At 41.8% G+C, this 21,988-nt stretch overlaps 1 protein-coding gene across 4 annotated transcripts in view; it reads left to right on the top strand.

Moving 5' to 3' along the window:
- Window positions 1–18,517, top strand: part of LOC126299518 (translation initiation factor IF-2-like) — a 47,447-nt gene extending 28,930 nt beyond the window's left edge. For 3 of the 4 annotated variants that reach the window (XM_049991484.1, XM_049991482.1, XM_049991485.1), the window contains exon 3: window positions 13,302–18,517. In XM_049991484.1, the coding sequence (XP_049847441.1) occupies window positions 13,356–14,975 (1,620 nt within the window). In that variant the 5' untranslated portion in view covers window positions 13,302–13,355 and the 3' untranslated portion in view covers window positions 14,976–18,517. The remainder of the gene's footprint in view (window positions 1–13,301) is intronic. The other variant, XM_049991483.1, reaches the window with a different exon arrangement.
- Window positions 18,518–21,988: the final 3,471 nt, after the last annotated feature.

The raw sequence follows: 21,988 nt of genomic DNA, 5'->3' as shown, positions 1-21,988 counted from the left end.
TGTTAAATAGATTTGCCACACAGTGCCCATCAGTTACTAATGTGTCATCTACCCTTAATGCTGTTTGCTCCTGTTCCTTTCTGGTTCTACCAGTCTCCTCTTTCACTATAGGTCATATTGTTTTTATTTTGTTCCCTGACATTACTATCTTCTTCTCTTACTGCATTTGTTTAGATGTCTGAATTATTTTTTTTTTTAATATTTTACAGTATTCCTTGTATTTAACTAAATCATCAGCATTGGAGCTATTCTTGGTCGACAGATACATTTTCCTTTTTGTCTTACAGGAAATCTTTATTCCTTGTGTAATCCATGGTTTTATAATAGACTTCTGTTTAAATTGAGTAACTTTTAGAGGAAAACAGTTTTCAAACATGATACTGACATTGTTCATGAATGTGTTATATTTTTCATTCATGTCATGAGCACTATAAACATCTTTCCAGTTCATATCTTTGAGCAGTTTTCTAACACACTCAATTTTTGGTTGATTGACTACTCTCCTGTACTCAGATTTAGCAGTCTTGATAATCTGCTTAGATTTACGTCTAAAACAAGGAGCTGCATGTCATGATCTGATAGTCCATTTATTACAGGTTTTATGATATGATTTTGTTTTTGTGTGTCAGTACTGAGTGTCTTTGGATTGCCCTTTGTCCAATTTTTCAAGCATCAATCCATTCTTGTTGTATTTTTGGGCCTCTATCAGGGAATGTGGCACCCAGCAGGCCCATCTGTTGGTTAGGTCTGAATGATCATGAATAATGGTCCGTGCCACAGACGATCCAACATTTAGAGTCCCTTGAATGTCACAAAAAATGAGATGGGGATCATCTTCGATAATTTTCCTCGCAACATCAATGTTTTCTTGGGCCCCTGCCATTGCTGGACGATGGGAACAAAGTTTATCTTCAAGAAACTCCCGACGCCTTGAAAATTCATTAAACCAGTTTCCAATGGTGGCCTTAAAAGGTAAAGACTCATCAAAAACACATACCAGAGAAGGTTGGTATTGTTCTACATTTAACTTCTTTTTGTAGTCATTGTACAAAAACAGTGGCATGACAAATCCATCTTGCACTGTTTGACTCAGCACTGCCTGCATCTTTGCTCATTGTTTGCAGCATAGTTTGAAATCCAGTGATGTGGAAATCATTGCATGCAAACTCAAGGGTCGAAAAACAAAGCTCTTTCAAACTGAAATAATCCTGTTCTCATCAGGTTTCTGGTTTAAGAGCTCCTAAAAACTTTCAGCTCAGCACTTGTATTGGAAACTGTGATTATTCCTTTCTTCATTGAGGAAACCTTAAGATGTAAAAGATAAACATATCTTACTGCAGTGCTACAGGCTCTCCTAGGGGAAGTACCACTTGAAATATAAAGATGTACGTGAAACCAGTACGATGGGTGCCTGGATCACTACTTGTTTGTGCCCAGGCAAATGCTCAGTTAACTCTTTCCTGGTTGCTTGATAGCACTTGAACTCATAGTACCCTGGGGGATTTTCTCTGCTCGGCAACTGGGTGTTTGTGTTGTCCCCATCATTTCATAATTATTCATGAAATTGGCTAGATTGGACTGTGAATGGATGGGGAATGTGTACGGGCACTGATGACCGTGCAGTTGAGCACCCTACAAACCAAACAACAACAACATGATCATGATCATCATCATCATCATCATCATCATCATCATCGTCATCATCATGGTAGCCTGGGTTGATATGCCACTGAACTTTTCACTCCAGATTAAATTCAAAGCAAATGTGTGTTGCTGTAGACAGTTGGCAGTTTAAACACTTGATAACAGAAATGAAAATATAAGAAAGTGCTTCTGACCATATTCTCTTCCCCCCCCCCCCCTCTCTCTCTCTCTCTCTCTCTCTCTCTCTCTCTCTCTCTCTCTCTCTCTCTCTCTCTCTCTCTCTCTCTCTCCCCCTCCCTCTCTCTCTCTCTCTCTCTCTCTCTCTCTCTCTCTCTCCCTCCCTCCCTCCCTCTCTCTCTCTCCCTCCCTCCCTCTCTCTCTCCCTCTCTCTCTCTCTCTCTCTCCCTCTCCCTCTCCCCCCCTCTCTCCCCCCCTCTCTCCCTCTCTCCCCCCCTCTCTCCCCCCCGCCCTTCTTGACATTTGACTGAGTTCAACTTCCATCGAACATTAAAGCGGGCTATGAGATAATTTCAGTTCGCCCTTACATCCACAACCCTATGTGTTGCTATCAGTGTCAGCGGTTTAATCATACCAGCCAGTTGTGTTCCAATCCAGCCAAACGCGTTACATGTGGCAAGAATGCCCATGAGGTTGCTTTTTCACCTTCATCCCCTCGTTGTATCAATTGTATGGGTGACCACACTTCTTCCTCTAGAGATTGCCCCATTTTCAAAGAAAACGGTTTATTCAGGAAATCAGAGTGCTGCTTGTCAGTTATTCACCAGTCGACAGCCCACTGTGCCTGCAGCAGATGAATATAGCACTGTCATTGCATCTCCTCAGCCTGCTAAGGAGCCGGCCACACAGACTTGTGACCTTTAATGCCACAATCGCCAGATCGGCCAGCGCAAAGATCGCCTGTTCAACTTCCCCACTATCACCTGCTCACTCTACGGCTCACTCTTCATCAGCTTCTGCTAAATCACGAGCCCCAAAATCAGGGACTAACAAAAAAAGAGTCTACTCGTGAAGATTTTTTTATGTACCCCGACTTCTCAACCATCGATTCCTCCCTCATTTCAATGTCCTGTTTCCAAGAAGGACGACAAGAAACCAAGTTCCTCTCCTTCTCCGCCATGGCGTGTCTCATCTATAGTGCCACCTTGCGGTAATCGACCTCGGGTGTCTTCCGTGTCCCCAAGGCACACTGCTGGTGGCCGATCAGCCGGCCGATCAATGGTGGCAAGAGCTGCCCCTGACCAAGCTATGGATTAGGATCTCCTGCCTTTGGCTGAATGCCGTTCCACACTGACGGCCGGCGGCTCTCATCAATCGTTAAGTTGATAGCAACTGTGGTACGATTCTTCCCTTTTCTGTCCACACTATGTCAATTATCCAGTGGTATATGTCTGGCATTAGAGCCAATCGGGATGAATTGTTGATTCTCTTACAATCCTACTCGCAAGTCATCGTCTGTCTTCAGGAAACAAAGCTGCATCCCCACGATCCCTTTTTTTTTCCCCTTCCTCATTTTCAGTCCATCCGGTTTGATCTCCCCTCTGTTGATGGCATTCCAGCACATGGGGGACTTGGGATTCTTCTCCATGATACTGTCCATTATCACCCAATCCCCTTAAACAGTTGCTTGCAAGCTGTTGCTGTCCGTCTTTCCCTTTCTGGATACACCTTCTCTGTTTGTACCGTATACATTCCATCATCCACACCAATGGCAAGAGCTGATCTCCTTCATCTTCTTGGTCAGCTCCTGTCCCCCTATTTGCTTGTTGGGGACTTTCAGTGCCGACCTCCACTTTGGGGATCTCCTCGTCCTTGTCCATGAGGCTCCCTATTGATTGAAGTCTTCCACCAAGCGGATCTTGTTTGCCTCAACACTGGGGAACATACATTTTTGTCTGCCTCCATGACAAATTTCTATCATTTGGACCTTTCGGTCGGTGCTATATCTCTGATGTCGATCTGTTTTAGAATTTTAGAACATGTTTTTTGCTCGAGTACCATGTCGTTTTTGGAAACCCAGAATCTACTCTGTAGGAATCAACATGGATTCCGGAAACAGCGATCGTGTGAGACCCAACTCGCTTTATTTGTTCATGAGACCCAGAAAATATTATATACAGGCTCCCAGGTAGATGCTATTTTCCTGGACTTCCGGAAGGCGTTCGATACAGTTCTGCACTGTCGCCTGATAAACAAAGTAAGAGCCTACGGAATATTAGACCAACTGTGTGGCTGGATTGAGGAGTTTTTAGCAAACAGAACACAGCATGTTCTCAATGGAGAGATCTACAGACGTTAAAGTAACCTGTGGCATGCCACAGGGGTGTGTTATGGGACCACTGCTTTTCACAATACATATAAATGACCTAGTAGATAGTGTCGGAAGTCCCATGCGGCTTTTCGCGGATGATGCTGTAGTATACAGAGAAGTTGCAGCATTAGAAAATTGTAGCGAAATGCAGGAAGATCTGTAGCAGATAGGCACTTGGTGCAGGGAGTGGCAACTGACCCTTAACATAGACAAATGTAATGTATTGCGAATACATAGAAAGAAGGATCCTTTATTGTATGATTATATGGTAGCGGAACAAACACTGGTAGCAGTTACTTCTGTAAAATATCTGGGGGTATGCGTACGGAATGATTTGAAGTAGAATGATCATATAAAATTAATTGTTGGTAAGGCGGGTACCAGGTTGAGATTCATTGGGAGAGCCCTTAGAAAATGTAGTCCATCAACAAAGGAGGTGGCTTACAAAACACTTGTTCGACCTATACTTGAGTATTGCTCATCAGTGTGGGATCCGTACCAGATCGGGTTGACGGAAGAGATAGAGAAGATCCAAAGAAGAGCGGCGCGTTTCGTCACAGGGTTATTTGGTAACTATGATAGCGTTACTAAGATGTTTAGCAAACTCAAGTGGCAGACTCTGCAAGAGAGGCGCTCTGCATTGCGGTGTAGCTTGCTCGCCAGGTTTCGAGAGGGTGCGTTTCTGGAAGAGGTATCGAATATATTGCTTCCCCCTACTTATACCTCCCGAGGAGATCACGAATGTAAAATTAGAGAGATTCGAGCGCGCACGGAGGCCTTCCGACAATCGTTCTTCCCGCGAACCATATGCGACTGGAATAGAAAAGGGAGGTAATGACAGTGGCACGTAAAGTGCCCTCCACCACACATTGTTGGGTGGCTTGCAGAGTATAAATGTAGATGTAGATGTACTGTTCAGCTAGCTCAGGACTTTGAATGTTCACTCTTGCTGATACACACTCGAGTGACCATTTTCCATGGGTCATTCAAATGCAGTCTCAACTGCTCGAGACGCTGGAAGTTTGCCTGAACCGATTGGACACTTTTTTCAGTCTCTAGCGACATTCAGTGGTGGTAACTTTCCTAGTGTTGATGATCAGGTCACTCATGTTATAGAAGTTGTTCTTACAGCCGCGGAACAGTCAACAGCTCACACCTCCAATTTTCCCTGGTGCCCCCTGGTTCTTTGCTGGAACGAGGCGTGCCGTGACGCAATACGTGAGTGGTGACGTGCTCTTTGCGTTTTCCGCCACCATCCTACTTTGGCCAACTGTATCCACTATAAGCAGTTACATGCGCGATGCCGCCACGTCATCCGTGATAGCAAGAAGGCAAACTGGGACTACTTTACTATCTCTTTTAACACCTTCACTCCCTCCTTAGAAGTTTGGAGCCGAATTCAACGGTTATCTGACACGCCTAGTTTTTCCATGATCTCTGGGCTCACTGTCGCACGTGATACCTTAGTCGAGCCTGTCACAATTTCTAACTCATTGGGTCAACACTTTGCTGAGATTTTTGAGTTCTTCAAATTACCTGCCAGCCTTTATCTCGAAGAAATGTGCAGCGGAAGTGCGATTTTTTGCTTTCTCCTCTCAAAATAGCGAAAGCTATAATACCATTTTCAACATGCGGGAACTCCAACACGCACTCTCTTCTCCTCGCTCTTCCGCCCCAGGACCAGATGGCACCATAGTCTCCCGTTATCTCCTTCACCATTATAATTGAATTTGGAATGACAGTACTTTTCCCAGAAGATGGTTGGAAGCTATCGTCATTCCTGTTCCGAAACCTGGAAAGGACAAACATCTCCCCTCTAGCTATCGCCCAATTTCTCTCATGAGTAGTGTATGTAAGGTTTTGGAGTGTATGGCGAATTGCCGTTTAGCCTGGTGGCTGAAGTCCTGAAGCCTTTTAACACCTGCCGAATGCGGTTTCTGAAAGCATCGTTCTGCCATTGACCATCTTATTGCTCTCTCCACATATATCATGAACAATTTTCTCAGGAAACGCCAAATGGTAGTAATATTTTTTGATCTGGAGAGAGCATACGATACCTGCTGAAGGACTGGCATCCTCTGTACACTGTTCTTTTGGGGCTTTCGAGGTCAGCTGCCCCTTTTTATTTGTGAATTTATGGCAGAGCGCACATTTAAAGTGCGGGTGAACACTACTCAAGAAAACGGGGTACTCCAGGGCTCTGTTCTAAGTGTTGTACTGTTTGCCATCGCCATAAATCCAATTATGGATTGCCTCCTTCCCAATGTCTTGGGCTCCCTCTTTGTGGACGATTTTGTGATCTACTACAGCTCTCAACGGACCAGCCCTCTTGAACATCATCTTCAAGGATGTCTCGATCGCCTCCACTCTTGGAGCATCGAAACCGACTTCCGCTTTTCTCGCAGTAAGACCGTTTGTGTCAATTTTTGGCATCGTATGGAGTTTCTTCCACCTTCCCTACATCTACATCCTATTGACCTTCGGTTTGCGGACATCGCTAGATTCTTGGGTCTTATGTTTGACAGAAAACTGTACTGGTCCTCCCACATTTCCTATCTTTCGGCTCGCTGTCTGCGATCCATCAACACCCTCCGTGTTCTGAATGGTACCTCCTGGGGAGCAGACCGAGTGATCCTTCTCCGCCTCTGTCGCGCCTTAGTGCACTCGAAATTGGACTATAGAAGCATAGTTTACTCCTCTGCTCAGCCATCTATTCTTCGGTGTCTCGACTCTGTCCAACACCGTGGATTGCGTTTAGAGTCTGGAGCTTTTTACACCAGCCCTGTGGAAAGCCATTATGCTGAGACTGCTGAACCTCCGCTGTCCAATCGGCGAGCTGTCCTTCTGAGTTGTTATGCTAGCCATCTGTCTTCCATGCCTTCTAATCCGGCCCGTGACTTCTTCTTTTTTTCCCCCTCTCCAACGCCTCCTTGGATTTAGGGTATAATATATAATACCACCGGGAGTCCTCTTCCGTCAACTGCTACGTTCTCTTTCTTTCCACTTTCTTTAAACTGTGAGTGTGGCGCCACCTTGGCTCTGTCCCAGACCTGACGGCTCTGTGACTTTGTCAGCTTCCCAAGGATGGTACCCCCTTCTCTCGTTTATTGTCGGGCATTTGCTGCTCTATGCACACAAATGAAGAATGCCACATTTATTTACACTGACTCCTCAAAAACATCATTTGGTGTTGGGAGTGCCTATATTGTTGGCGACACCCCTAATTGATTTCGGCTTCCTGACCAGTGTTCGGGTTTTACTGCGGAACTTTATGCTGTTCTCCAGGCTGTCCAATACATCAGTCGCCATCAGCACATGCAGTATATTATATGCTCAGATTCGCTCAGCTCTCTCCTCAGTCTCAAAGATCTTTACCCTGTCCACCCTCTGGTCCACCAGATTCCGCACTGCCTCCACTTGGGGGGCGTCTCTGTGGCATTCCTCTGGATCCCAGGACACATTGGTATCTGTGGAAACGAGGCGGCCAATATAGGCTGCAAACTCTCCTCTTCAGCCTGCTGTTTGCATGGTTCCCTTCGCCAATCTGTAGTGTGTTTTGTGTCGTCGTGTTGCTCTTTTATGGCACACACATTGGTGTACACTCCCCAATAATAAATTGCGGACATGAAAGTTCTTCCCTGTGCTTGGACCTCTTCCTCCCGAACTCGTCATCGGGAGGAGGTAATTTTAACTAGACTCCAGATAGGGCACTGTCTTTTTAGCCATTGACATCTTTTGAAGTGCGATCCTCCCCCGCTTTGTCCCCACTGCTCTCAACTGTGTACGGTGAGACATCTCTTACTTCAGTGTCAGTGAGATGACGTCGGTCATTTGAAGCTCTTTTTGGGGAAAACAACCCCCCTTCTATAGTGGTTTTCTCAGCTTTCTTTCTACTTTTTAGTTTCCCCACTCTTTGAGTTTCGCTCCGATTGCTGCTGATTTGGAAATCAGCAGCAATCGGAGCAATGACTGATGACTGTAGCAGTTTTGCCCTAAAACCATGACAAAAAAAAAAGGGTTTCCAAATTTCAAGTTGGTGTGATGAATGGCAAAAATGTAAGTTCATGTGCAGTTCGTGTACAGCATTAGTAGGCGTTGCTTGACAGCCACATTGATTAAATATTTATGTGTAACGTTGCAAAGTGCTATGAAATGGAATGAGCACATCAGATTGGTGGTAGGGAAAGTGTATACTTGACTTAGTTTTATTGGGCGCATTTTGCGAAAGTGTACCTCATCCATAAAGGAGATAGTGTATAGAACGTTAGTGCAACCAATTCTTGAGTTATGGTCATGTGTTTGGGATCCCCACCAGGTCAGATTAAAGAGAGACATTGAAGCAATTCAGAGGATACTGCTAGACTTGTTACCAGTATGTTCGTTCAGCATGCAAATATTATGGAGATGCCCGGGGAACTGAAATGGGAATCCATAGAGGGAAGACGGCACTCTTTACGCAAGGCACTGGTGCAGAAATTTAGAGAACCAGCATTTGAGGCTGGCTGCAGAATGATTCTAGTGCTTCAAATGTACATTTTCTGTATGGACCACAAATATAAAATGCAAGGAATTTGAGCTCAAATGGAGGTTTTCGACAGTCATCCCCCCCACCCCCCCACCCCTTTTCCTGTATTTGCGACTGGAATAGGAAAGGAAATGACTAGTAGTGATACATTTTATCCTCTGCCGTACACCATACGGTGGCTTGCGGAGTATGTTTGTAGATGTACTTTCCAAAGCTGTCAATTGCTGACGGGTATGAACATTAAAAGACAGTCAGTTCAATAAATTATGGTTGCTAAGGTAATTTGAATCCATGTTCCTCATGAATAAGTTTCCAGTACCTGAATCCTATATAGAGCATAGCAGTTATTTTGTTGAAAGCGAAAAGATATACATTGTTTTTTTTTTTTTTAATTCTAGCATGGAAACAGGAAAACATGTCTTTTTACATCAATACACAAAAACTTAATTTTATGAATCTCTTTGTATGCAATCTGAGCATTTTGTGAAATCTGTGGACTCACATATAAATAAATAGTGACCCATTGACAAAGGTGGAACAGTTTTATTATTAAGAATGATAACCAAAGAAATAGAAGAGATTTTCTGAAACGTCTGGTCCACTGGTATGCTAGAAATACACGTGCAGAGTTATTTTGGTTCTCCTCAACATTTATTGAAATGGCCCTTATACATTGCTATGTCAAAAAATGCTGTGTATGAAAACTGTAAAAAGAATCTGCAGGCATGTTGTCAGCAACAGAATTTTCACAGCAGTCACCAATGATGTGATGTCATTGGAGCTGAATCTCTGTATAGAACTACCACTATGCACATTTTTTTATTGAATTGGAGCTGACTGCACATTTGTTTCATATCCATCAATTTGGGATTTCGAAACACCACTTACACATTCCTGATTATGAGAAAGCTTCATGAAATGAAAAAAATAGACATTATTTATGTAACATATACAGTATATGTGCCCACAAATAAAAAAAGGCACTCAATGCATCAGGCATTACTGGAAATGACTTTTGATTGATTTTTTTAATCCAAATAATAACATACCATTGCTATTTGCTGGGAAGCGGAACTACTGCCTCAACCACAAAATGTTGCTGCTGATTGCTGCAGCCATAGGAACTAAGAATGATGGTAAATCAGTGAGATAATGCACCCAATGTAAGACGATCAAATTGACCACAGACTTGTACTGTGTTAACTACTGCAGCAAATTGCTTACACTGAGATTGAAAATTCTTCTTTTTTGGCATATGTTATGTGCTATAACAGTATTGCCACGTTGGCTATCAGCTGCACATCAGTTAATTGTGAACTGTAGGGAGAAGGTTGCCCAGCTTGAACAGAATGCAGTTTTGCCTGCTACAGCTGTATACAGCTGAATGGGGGGCTGGGCAGTGCCAGATGAAGTGTTATGTTTATACATCGCATTACTCAAAGACTGCAAGTGAAATGGCAGTTTGTTGTGCCACTTTGGTAATGACAGACAGTACACTTGTCATGTTGAGAGCTGTGGAGGGACTGTGTCACAAGGTGTGAAGTGTCAAGTAACAGATAATTCTAATCATATTGTACTTACGGTAAGTGATCCTTAATGATCAAATTGAAAGTTTATTATAAATGTAGAATATCTTTCTCTTAAACATTCTACAATGCTTTGGGTATTTAACATGCTGTTAGAAATCTACATTCTTGACTGTCAATAATTACACAGGAATAGATCTCGTGATACAACAACCTTGCTGCCCACCACCCATTGCCATTTGCCTTTCTGTAAATAAACACCATGTCAGCAAGGTCTTGATTTGAACACGGAACCGTTGGGTACAACACTTTCGCACATCCACAGCAAGGTGAGTCACCAAGAGAAGTGAATGGGACACAACATTATAAATACTTTGGCAAGACAGGGCACCAGAGCATGCCGTATGAGGAACAGTACCACCCTGTAAGAGGAAACCATGCATACTGAAATGTGGCTGCATGGTGTATTAGGCCATAATCATTAGACGTTTTTTTGTTCTGTATCCTCTCATCGATCAATCCCTAGAGTCTGCACAGGGTGGGAAAAATCGCCCTGTATATGTGAATAAGTAGCCGGAATAGCAAATAAGGAAGCTGTGGTGGGTGTAACCAGTACTATGGGTGTGGTACATATGTTCTGTCACTGTGGTTTTATTTATACATTGATCATCCAGAATAATATTCAAAACCTACCAAATAGCTGGTACGTCCATCTTTGGCACAGATGACAGCTGTGTTGCATCATGGCTGTGAGATCTTGGTAGGTCACTGGAGGGAGTTGGCACCACATCTGTATACACAAATCACGTAATTACATAAGTGCCGGGGAAGGGGAGGGGGGGGGGGGATGGACAGTGAGCTCTGACACTAGGCTCAATGTCATCTCAGATGTGATCAATCACGTTCAGATCTGGTGAGTTGGTGGGGGGGGGGGGGGGGGGGGAGACCAGCACATCAATTGGAACTGGCCACTGTGTTCCTCAAAATACCCTGTCACACTCCTGGCCTTGTGATGTGGCGCATTATCTTGTAGAAAAATGCCACTGCCAATGGAAAACATGAGATGAAGGGGTGTACGTGTCTGCAACCAGTGTACTGCACTGGACCCATGGATGCCTGTGTGAATGTTTCCCAGAGCATACTGGAGCCGCTGCCACCTTGTCTCCGTTCCGCAGTACAGGTGTCGAGGAGCTGTTTCCCAGGAAGATGACTTATTTGCACCCTCCAATCGGCATGATGAATAAGTTATTGGAATTCATTAGACCCTGCAACACTCTGCCACTGCACCAGTGTCCAGCACCAATGGTCACGCACCCATTTCGTACACAGTCGCTGATGTCGTGGTGTTAACATTGGCACATGAGTGTGTCTTCGGCTGCAGGGACCCATCATTAGGAATGTTCGATGCACTTTGTGTTCAGGGACACTTGTACTTTACCCAGCATTAAAGTCTGATGTAAGTTCCGCAACAGTATGTCACCTGTCCTGTTTTACCAGTCCACCCAGACTACAACGTTCGACATCTGTAATGACAGGTGGCCGCAAACTCCATGACGTCTGGATATGGTTTCACTTTGGTTTTGCCATGTGTTGAAAACACTTATAACAGCACTCCTCGTACACCCAACAAGTTGTGCAGTTTCAAAAGAGCTTGTGCTGAGCCTCTGAGCCATCACAATCTGCCCTCAGTCAAAGTCAGATAGATCATGAACCTTCCCCATTCTACACACAGGCAGCAAGCTCACTGATACTACATGCACCATGCATGTGGCTGACTAGCAGTCATTCCTCACCAGATGTAGCTGCTAACACCTAGACAGATTTATATCGACAGTGGATCAGTGGTCATAATGTTCTGGCTGATCAGTGAATATATGCTGTTTCTTCCAGGAAGAGGACTCCACACTGTTTAGTTATTTTGTCATACTACTTTGAGTGCATCACATTTTTCTTGCTTTTACTGGTGGACATTCATGTTTGCTATTTCGAAAGATAGGATTAGCCTGTGTGTAACATATGTAACAAATATTAGTATAGGATGTAATTTGGAGTTGTATGTTGGATTTTGTTCTAGGGGCTGCATACATGTTTTAATATTTCATGCCGACAGAACTTCCTTACCCACAAGACCACTGAAAAACTAATAAAAAAAGGCTGTTTCCACCTTCATTAACCTTTTTGATAATATATGTCTTGGCTTCTTTTAGATTTGCAATTTCAGTACTTGATATTCTATTAATTATGTACATTATGAGTTCTATAAGACAAGCCTCTATGTACTTATTTCTGGAACATGACCAACCCCTAGTAAAATAATATGAAAAAGAGTTTGGAGTTGGCGTCCCCTGTGTTTCTTTTACTGCAAGTTCAGATACCTGTGAGAATTATTTTTAAATAGCTACATATAACTTGAAGAGGTAGTAACTCTTGACATATTTGCAAGAATGGATTCTGAAGCCCCATCTGTAGTTACTAATAGAATGACTATTCCTGATACAGCAAGGGGCATACGGTTTCCTTGTAGTCATTTCATCTACCTGTCATTTGTTTGAGAGCTACATCATTATTACATGACGATGCAATACCTCTCATGTTCAAAAATGATATCTTGCAATAAAGTAAGTTTTCTTTTTCATTTGTGACAAAATTTCTAAGATACATTTCTTTTGTTAAATATCTAGAAAACATTTGTAAAATCATGACGTCCTCTGCACTTTGATTTTGTGTAAATGTTGATTTAGTATTGTAAAAAAAAAATGTTTTTTGTAGAGAGATGATGAATGATTTTGAGCTCCTCATGTGACTACGTTGAACTTGAGCTACGCATTATGGGACAATGATTTACATGTCCTTCACAAAGTAGTAAGAAACCCATTACCCTAGGTGTAATTTTTTTTAACTTCTGGAATTTCTACAATATTTTTTGATTCATTTCATTACCATAAAGCCTCAGCAGAGGAACCTTGCATTTACATGTCAATCGAGACTCCTACTTCTATATTCTTGGCCATGTGTTGGCTGTACATAATGCAACAAGAGGTATTAGTATGATAAATCATGCACTCATATGTTACTCTTTTCTACAATCAGCAACTTTGTATTTAATGGTACTTTCAGGATATAGACTATTTGACTATGAATTAGTAATGTGTAAGCCATCACAGCTTTAATGATCTGTCATTCACTGATTTCAGTCTACTTGCAGTATATGAGCTAAATCAATGAAATTTACGGTTTCTACTGTTATCACCTCCAGAATGTTCTTTCCTTTTTTTAGACTACACGGCTGGGACGATACATCAATGAACTACGAAAGAAGACAACCGACGAAATGCTTGCAAAACGTGCCAAAGGTCTGGTTCGTCAGTGGCGTCACATGATCATGCCGGAGCGACAGAGTCCTGCACATAGAGTGAACGGTGCGAGTGTTGGTGCAAGTGCGTGTGCCAGTGCAGGAGCAAGTCCAGTACAAAGTGGACCTACACCTGGACACGGAGCTAGCCCGGGACCCCATTCACCAGCAGGCTCTCCCGGTCGACCTCCACACCATGCAGACTCTGTACCAAGGACCATTGCCGCCAACAAGCGGCTCCGAAAAGATGACTCGGACGAAGGTCAGCCTCCAGCTAAAGTCGCACGACAAGTGAATGGCGGGCTAGAAACAGACAATCCTATAGAAAGTGTCCCTGCCGTTAAAGGCTCGGCGACGACTGGTAGGCGTCGCCGTGCTCACCGTTCAACTAACTGTCATAATGACGACATAGTCAAAAAGAAATTGGCTTCGGCAGCTCGAGCACTGCGTGTGAAAACTACTCAGGAACTGCTGGCCGGTCTGAGTTCTTGCACCAGCAGTGGATCATACACGCCTTCGAGTACAACTCCGGAGCCAAAACCGGTATCTCCTGCATTGCACGCACGGGCGTCTCCGGCAGTACGGCAGCCCATGTCTCCTGCGGTGAGGCAGCCCGTGTCTCCTGCGGTGAGGCAGCCCGTGTCTCCTGCGGTGAGGCAGCCCGTGTCTCCTGCGGTGAGGCAGCCCGTGTCTCCTGCAGTGAGGCAGCCCGTGTCTCCTGCGGTGAGGCAGCCAGTTTCTCCGGCGGTGAGGCAGCCTGTGTCTCCGGCGGTGAGGCAGCCCGTGTCTCCGGCGGTGAGGCAGCCCGTGTCTCCGGCGGTGAGGCAGCCCGTGTCTCCGGCGGTGAGGCAGCCCGTGTCTCCGGCGGTGAGGCAGCCCGTCTCTCCAGCACTGAGGCAACCTCTGTCTCCTGCAGTTGTGACCCCAGTGTCTCTGGTAGTGCGGAAACCGGTATCGCCTGTAGTGCGGAAACCGCTGTCACCTGTGGTGCGACCTCATCAGCTGCAAGTACATTCTAACACCGCAGGTGTTCCACCCCATGAACCTGTATCTCGTACGCTGTGTACGTCACCTGCCGCATCCGTACCAACTCCCTCCCCGACACCACCACTCAGAGACGATGTCGGTACTGCTGTCATCAGTATGCCATCTGTGAAAACTGCTAGTACACATTTGTCCTCGGTGAAGCGGGTACGCCAGTCTCGAATCGATGCGAGCTCTGTTCCGGCAGCCCAAACTGTAAAACCTCCCCCTCCTGCACCGTCGCCCACTCCCTCACCTTCACTGTCACCAGCTCGCTCAGTGTCGTCACTGCTGAACGCTGTCAGTGATTCCACCAGATCGGGCGATATCTGTGCTCAGATTGCAGAAATAATGTCTAGGCTTCCTCCAATTGATGCCTCTGCAGTGTGTCGAGAGGAGACCTCACCATCTGTCCATTGCGATTACAGAGCAGAAGATCTTCTGGATGGCGAGATAGATGGTGTGACTGGAAATGTGTCTCATGATGGCAAGTTTAGAGAATGGCACGAGTGTGTATCGCGGACGACTGCAGCTGGAGAGTTGCTTCATATACTACCGTATACAATTATAGACTAAGATGATTTGGTTGATTTGGCTGTTATATTGTTGCATGTCACGGATACTGAGTAGTGACGTGTACGGAATATGAAATATGCGCACCTGTGACTGATAACCGTGACTGCGCCATTGGCTGTGGTATGCTAGTCGTCACGCAGACTGGCAAATGGACCGTAATTTTGTGAAACTGCAGCCATGAATTGTGTAATTATGGTGCTGTCTGGGGTCTGAAGGATAGAAATACAACAGCGATATCAGGGATTTGTGCATTTGCCTAGTTATGGTACAGTTTGTGCCGTGGGCACATGGCTTGTGATAATTGACATAAAGGGCATCCCCGTCCTGTATTTGCAACCTCACATTTTCCGTACGCTGGGAAGTCAAGTACCCTATATTTAATTGGATATCGTTGCCAAATGTAGGGTTACTGTTAATATTGTATAGGCTACACTGCCCAATGTTGATTTGTTGTAAGCATCAACTTAATACATATTTACTAGTGAGTCTGATTGTAACTCAGAGTTTTGTACAGTTGCCTGTGCCTTTTACTAGTTGCCTGTCATTCACTGGAGGAATGATTTAGTACTTAGATATATTTATACTTCATTTTTTATTTAATGATATGCTTCAGTTCTTCCAAGTGAATTACTTGCAAGAATCAAGTTTTTGGTAACAGTATTTGAAACGTATAAAGCCAGAATTCATATAGCTACTTAAACTGCATACAACGAGATGAAGAATGCTTACATTTGTCACCTTTCATTATTACCATTAACACCAGCCAGTGATGTTAAAGATACTTAATTATGTAGTTTTTAACATTTATTCAGTCCTCCGTTGTGGAGAAATAAAAGACCTGTTCCAATCAATAAGCAACACCAACAAACCAAGTTTTTGTAATTTGCATGTCAAAAGGTGCCTGCCATTCAATTCTAAACTGAAAGAAAAGTGTTTTCCTTGCATAAACACATGTGGGCTGACAAGCTTGAGCATTTGGAACTCTTTGTTCTGTTATGTGGCAATTTTCTGTTGGAAGACTGTTAGTATGTCATGCCACATCATTGGTGATAATGGTTCATAATATAAAGTTCCTGAGATACTTCCCAGAATTTTGTATCACAAGTTATCAGTGTATTCATTGTCATATAATGAATTCTGCTACATTGATTTAAAAAGATAACTTAAATATCACCTGCCCATAATAGCTACATCATGTTCCTGTTACCTTTTTTTTTTTTTCTCCTTCTTCTTCTTTCTCGTTAGGTTAAATGTGACCATTATGTTAAAGTGCCATCATCCCCGACTCATGTTAGCAAATAAACTTTCAATTGATGCTGTATACTTCCATTTTGTGCAGAAAAGTCTATGTTTTAAATTAATGTCATAAACTGTTAATTTGTGCTAAATTTTGTTGTATGAAAGAAAAAAATCTCAGTTTTACAGTCTCAATATATGGAACAGAATTCTAGGAGGAGGGATTCAAAAAACTTGTTCCAACTCTGTAATGCAGATAGTCCAACAGTTACAAAAGAGTATAAATATGTTGCTTACGTTTTGTTGTTGGAATATTTCTAGCAGGCCAATAATTTTAAACCCATTATGTTGTTGCATTCGTGAGTTAGCCAAAGCTTTAATATCCAACCATGATAATCAAAATGGGCAATATAAAGCAGCTCCTGTGGTTAACGTTGTGCTGAAAATTATGTACTTGTTGAGCTAGCATTACTGTTCTCATGATACTGTGATAAAGATTATTTGTATTTAAACTGTATATAGTAAATAGAAACTTATCAGTTTATGTTATGGAATTGATTAAATATTTTTCTAATGGCAAGATAGCTGTTTTCCTTTACAGTAAATCAGTTTAAATTGTAGCTTAATTTCTTTCAGTTCAACTGAGGTGTCACTGTAGACTCGGCATTTTAGTTATTACATAAGAAATAATTTAAAATTTCTCAGTGACTAGTAATGTAAGACCTACATAACACAGCAGATGTGTGGCCTCCCTCCCCCCTACTTACCACCTCCCTCCACTTCACTTCCTCATTTCTCCCCAGCTATACCTGTTCACTTCAGCACTTCACCCCTCTACTCCACCCTTTCACTCCGCCATTTTATCCCTTCTGTCACTTTTTTACTCCACCACTTCTCACTTTTTGCCCCTTTCACTCCACCACTCCTCATCTTTCCCCCTGCACTCTATCACTTGTAATCCAACCCCCTTCACTCCACCATTTCCCATCTTCTTTCCCTGCTCCACTCCACCACTTCTCACCATCTGCCCTCCTCCTCCCCTCCCCCCCCCCCCCCCCCCCCACTTCACTCCACCACTTCTCACCTTTTGCCCCTGCTTCACTCCACCACTTTCTCACCTTTTGCTCCTGCTTCACTCCACCATTTCCTCACCTTTTGCTGCTGCTTCACTCCACCACTCTGCATCACTGTTCCCCATCTGCCCTCCTTACAATACGACTTCTCTCTCCACTTTTCTCATGTCACTATCTAATTTTTACCCCACTTTTCCCGTGTGCCTCCACGTAGTAGTCTCCCCCCCCCCCCCCCCCCCCCTCTCTCTCTCTCTCTCTCTCTCTCTCTCTCTCTCTCTCTCTCTCTCTCTCTCTCTCTCTCTCATCCTGGGCAGCTTTCTTAATTCAGTTTGGCAGGTCACTGCTTCATGGAACATATGTTTGTAAAATCACTTCTACATCTTGTGATAAATAGTTCCAAGGTACTGATACAAAAGACTGACATTGTATGTTTATATTACAGAAAATTCTGAGAGACATCTCACTTTTTAGATTGTGCCTTAAAACTGGTTGTAAATGATGACATCAGTTTTAGAATATTTGTATTTAACTGTGATAACGTCTGTCTTATTGCTGTATGCTTGACTTTAGAACTGCTGCCACAATTCAGGCACTTCCTATGTTAAAACATTTTTCTTCATATGCCACACTGCTGTATGTAGGTTAAAATGCTAGATTGTGAGTTGTATACAGTTGTACTGTAAAAAAAAAAAAAACAAAAAAAACAGTGTACATTCTATTTGCTAGCAGTTTCTTGTCTGCACTGTTTGATTTTCATAATAATGAATGTATTGAGCATATATTCAGAAGCTGGGTTGAATACTGATATAGGGAAAGTAAAAACAAACATTACCACTTAAGTACAAAGTCAGAATGTAATTCCTTAAAATAGACTGCCAGAATTTTTGCAACAGCAGAGGCATTTGTTAGATATTCATAGCAAGGTGAAAATGCTCTGGAATTCAAACTCCAGACACTGAGTGTTGCTATACAGTTCAGCTAATGTTTCCTCCTCCCTTACCTCCACTCTGTGTTGGTTAAAATTTTATTTTAATCATATCAGAATATTTTGTTCATTCCATATTTGTAGGTATTAGTAATTTCTGCACCCAGATGATTTGTGTTCCTTCAGATATGTTAATTTTTAAGATCTAGAGAGTGATTTTGGAAGTTTTTTCTAAAAGTGTTTTGCTATTGTTATTGAACAATACAGGATATTTGTGGATTGTTCATCAATAAATGAAGTGAAGCTTGTCTCTGGTACATATAAATCACCCTAACAGCAGTATTTAGAGGTTTAGTTTCTCATTTGTAATATTATACATTGCAGTATTATTCAGATTCTAAATTTACATTTCTTTCACATTAAATTTAGTTGTTTTGAGTTAATGTGTAGTCGTTTTCATTTTAATTGACAATTGTAAAATAGTATTTTATTTCTGTTCTTCAGGGATAATTTGACTCAAAAAGAATGAACTGAAGCAGTTGTGGTTTTACTCCATGTGTGACTCAGTTGATAATTTGTTAATATTCTTTACACTTCCACTAGGAAATAGGCCTGATACTGATCTGCTTTGCTCAGTAGCTTCATTTTCTTGTAGATCAGGATGTGAGCTGTACTTTGGCTATTCTAATTTCGTTTTTTAAATTCCAACATTTAGAATTAAGGACAACCAAATTATCTTATAAACATTGCAGTTTTTCGGTAAGGTTTCTATCTTAGGTCATATTTCTCCCAGCATCAGAGTAAAAATTTAAAATTACAATACCATACTAAAATTTGAATGTAAGAAGAGATGTAAGATAGCTGTGGCTTAACCATTTCTCTGAGGTGTCAGTCCAGCAAAGCACATCGGAAATCTTCTGAGTAGGAGTTGAAGCCTGGATCAATCAGTTGCTAAGAGCATTGCCCAAGAAAAGCGAGGGTCTGGATTCAAGTCTCAAGTATCAGTAAGTTCCACACAGTGTAAACTATGTTGCTGAGAGGGGGATTCGTTCAGCCATTGAACTTGTTACCAGTCAGGTCATTTTCACATGGTATAAAAAAAGTAAATGAAAGTAGACTCCTTTCTCCTGGCAAAATGGTATGAATGCATAATAATCTGTGTCTGCAGGATACACAGTCTAATTATTCATTGAAAGAATAAATAGATAGTTGTGGTGTTGCATTTGATTTACCACTTTGACCCTTGTGTGCTTCATTTTGCAATAATTTGCCGGTAATCTACTGCCAGATTCAAGTAGTTGATGGTATAAGTGTGATGATTTTTCTAGCATTTTGCTTGTGCAATTGCTTACAGCCCTATATATATATTTTGCTATCATGAACTTCAATCAGATTTTCTTTTTGGCCCGGTGGTGGCAGTGAAAGTCTTAATTTGTGTTACAATGATTGTATTTGTTACCATGAGAATGCTAATGGCTCATGCGGCTTTAGTATTATTCTTACCAGTGATCTTGAACTTGAAGTGGTCAGACTATATTCTTGGATTATTGTCAGAGATGCACCAACACTTCTCAAAATATAGTTAGTGTTCATTCCCTCGTGTACAGGATTTTCCAGTGCTTTTCATTGACGTGCTATTCTATCTGTTTATCCATAGCTATGTGGCACAGAATTTGGAAGATAGCGTTTCTGGTATACTGTATGTGCCCAATGAATTATATACACCAGTGCAGAGAAAAAGCAATTTTGAAAATTGTAACAAACTCATTGCTACCCTCTCTGGGGTGAACAACTTTTCATTTTGGGGTATTTCTACTGATATTTAAGAGATCTAGAGCAACAAAATAGTTTTGAAATTCATATTGTGATACTTGTAGCAAATGATGAAATTATTAATGAGCTGTTTAAGCAACAGATGAGAAGATTCTATTGAAATCACTTTAGAAAATTGCAGACAGTGATAAGCTGTAGATTATAAAGAAAGAAAATAGTACTGTAGTGTAGTTCTGTGACTGATTATACAGTGTGAATATTTCAGTTTTAGATAGACTTTGAGAGGGTTGTGTTGAGTTTGAATTAATTATATTCAAGATCAAACGAGAAAGTCTTGTTGTGTGAAAGTTATTTTATTATTAATTTTCTCACGGGATGAGACTATAGTTTGAAGTGTAGAGCAGTTATTGGGTTATTTGACAGTTGGTATTAATTAATTAAAACTGATTGTAGGGTCATATGGCAGTTGCTAGGATTAAGTGATTAAGTACTTAAATAATCTAAAGGTTCCTATGCAAGAAATGTTTGTAACATAAGCAATACGGTTAAACAGTTCTAATGCTAGTGACACCTGCACTTTATTTGCAGTCTGGTGATTCCGGGGAGAAAAATGTTTCGGGGGGGGGGGGGGGGGGGTGTTATCAAAGAAATTGTGTGACAGATAGAAATATTTCAGGATATATTTTGATGTCAGCTTGATATTGTCAGTCACACTGGTGCAACCTCAGAATTGATTAAATTTACTTGTAACAGTGTTTTTCCATATCACTAAGATACTTGCATATTTATTGGTGCCTATTAAGACCCATTTTTTAACAAAACAAAACTGTGAATTAGATTTGTTGAGAGATAAATCAAATTAGTGAATCATATTTGCATTTTACGAGTATAAAAGTTTGTTATAATCATGAATAAAATTCCGAAATGTGTCCTCAATGGACATTTACACCAAAATTGACACAAAAGCAAGTCCTCATTGATTGTACAACAGATATGTGGTGAATGCCTTAATCATTGTTGTCATTACATGTGATGGTGACAATGTGTTGCTGTTGGCATAGCCTCAGTTTCAGCACGACATTTATAAGGTGGTACCCAGTGTATGGTTTTCAATCAATGTACTACACTCACATAGGGCAACTGCAAGTTTATCTTCATATCTCACTTCACATACACTAGTCGTAAGTTCCATGTCAGATTTGTTTACATGATACACTAATTAACCTTGTTATCTACTTTTCTATCTCCTTTTTGCTGAGCCCAGGCAACTGAAGGATGCATTTTGTTAGTCTCTTGATCCTTAATGAATACTGCCAGCATGCAACAGGAAGAAGGTGGTCACTGTAGACAGCTGTTGTATGCAGGAAGAAGGTGGTCACTGTAGATGGCTGTTGTATGTTATATGAGGATAGACAGATATAACGATCTATTTCATGTGCATTTTTTTCTGTTTGAATTACCTTGCTTGAATACTTTTGACATTCATGATACCCATATTATATTTCCAATGGAAGAATTTTTATTATCAAGTATGATGAAAATCCTGTAAAATGGTGCTTTAAATGCCCTGCTATTTTGGATGTGGAGTTATTGCTACTGATGGCAAGCAGAAATGGACCTGCAAGACACACATTTTTCTTTAGTTTTTGCCTTTGTTTTGCATTATAATTTTAACAAATGGTAGATTTTTCTTTTGGCATAATGAATTTTATATTTCCATTGAAGAGATTTGTATTTTTTTTATTTTTCAAACGTCCTTGCTGTTTGTCTTCTACATTTGGAAATACATTTAATTCGAGATGCAGGCTGTTTCAGCTTATCAGTTTCCAATACCCTCATCAAAATCCCAATCTCAGCAGCAAATCTGATTGTCATGTTTGTAACTTGCCTATCCAAATTGGCAAAGTTGTATCGTTTCTTAGATGGATCTAGAAGTTTCTTATAAGAGAGCGGAATAAGGCCTTAATAAATTTTGATTAATGGTACACAAGTAGTCCTCTTCTGGC

The sequence above is a fragment of the Schistocerca gregaria genome, chromosome X, assembly GCF_023897955.1.
Source record: "Schistocerca gregaria isolate iqSchGreg1 chromosome X, iqSchGreg1.2, whole genome shotgun sequence".
NCBI classification, from domain to species: Eukaryota; Metazoa; Arthropoda; class Insecta; order Orthoptera; family Acrididae; genus Schistocerca; species Schistocerca gregaria.
This window is presented reverse-complemented; position numbering and strand designations above follow the sequence as displayed.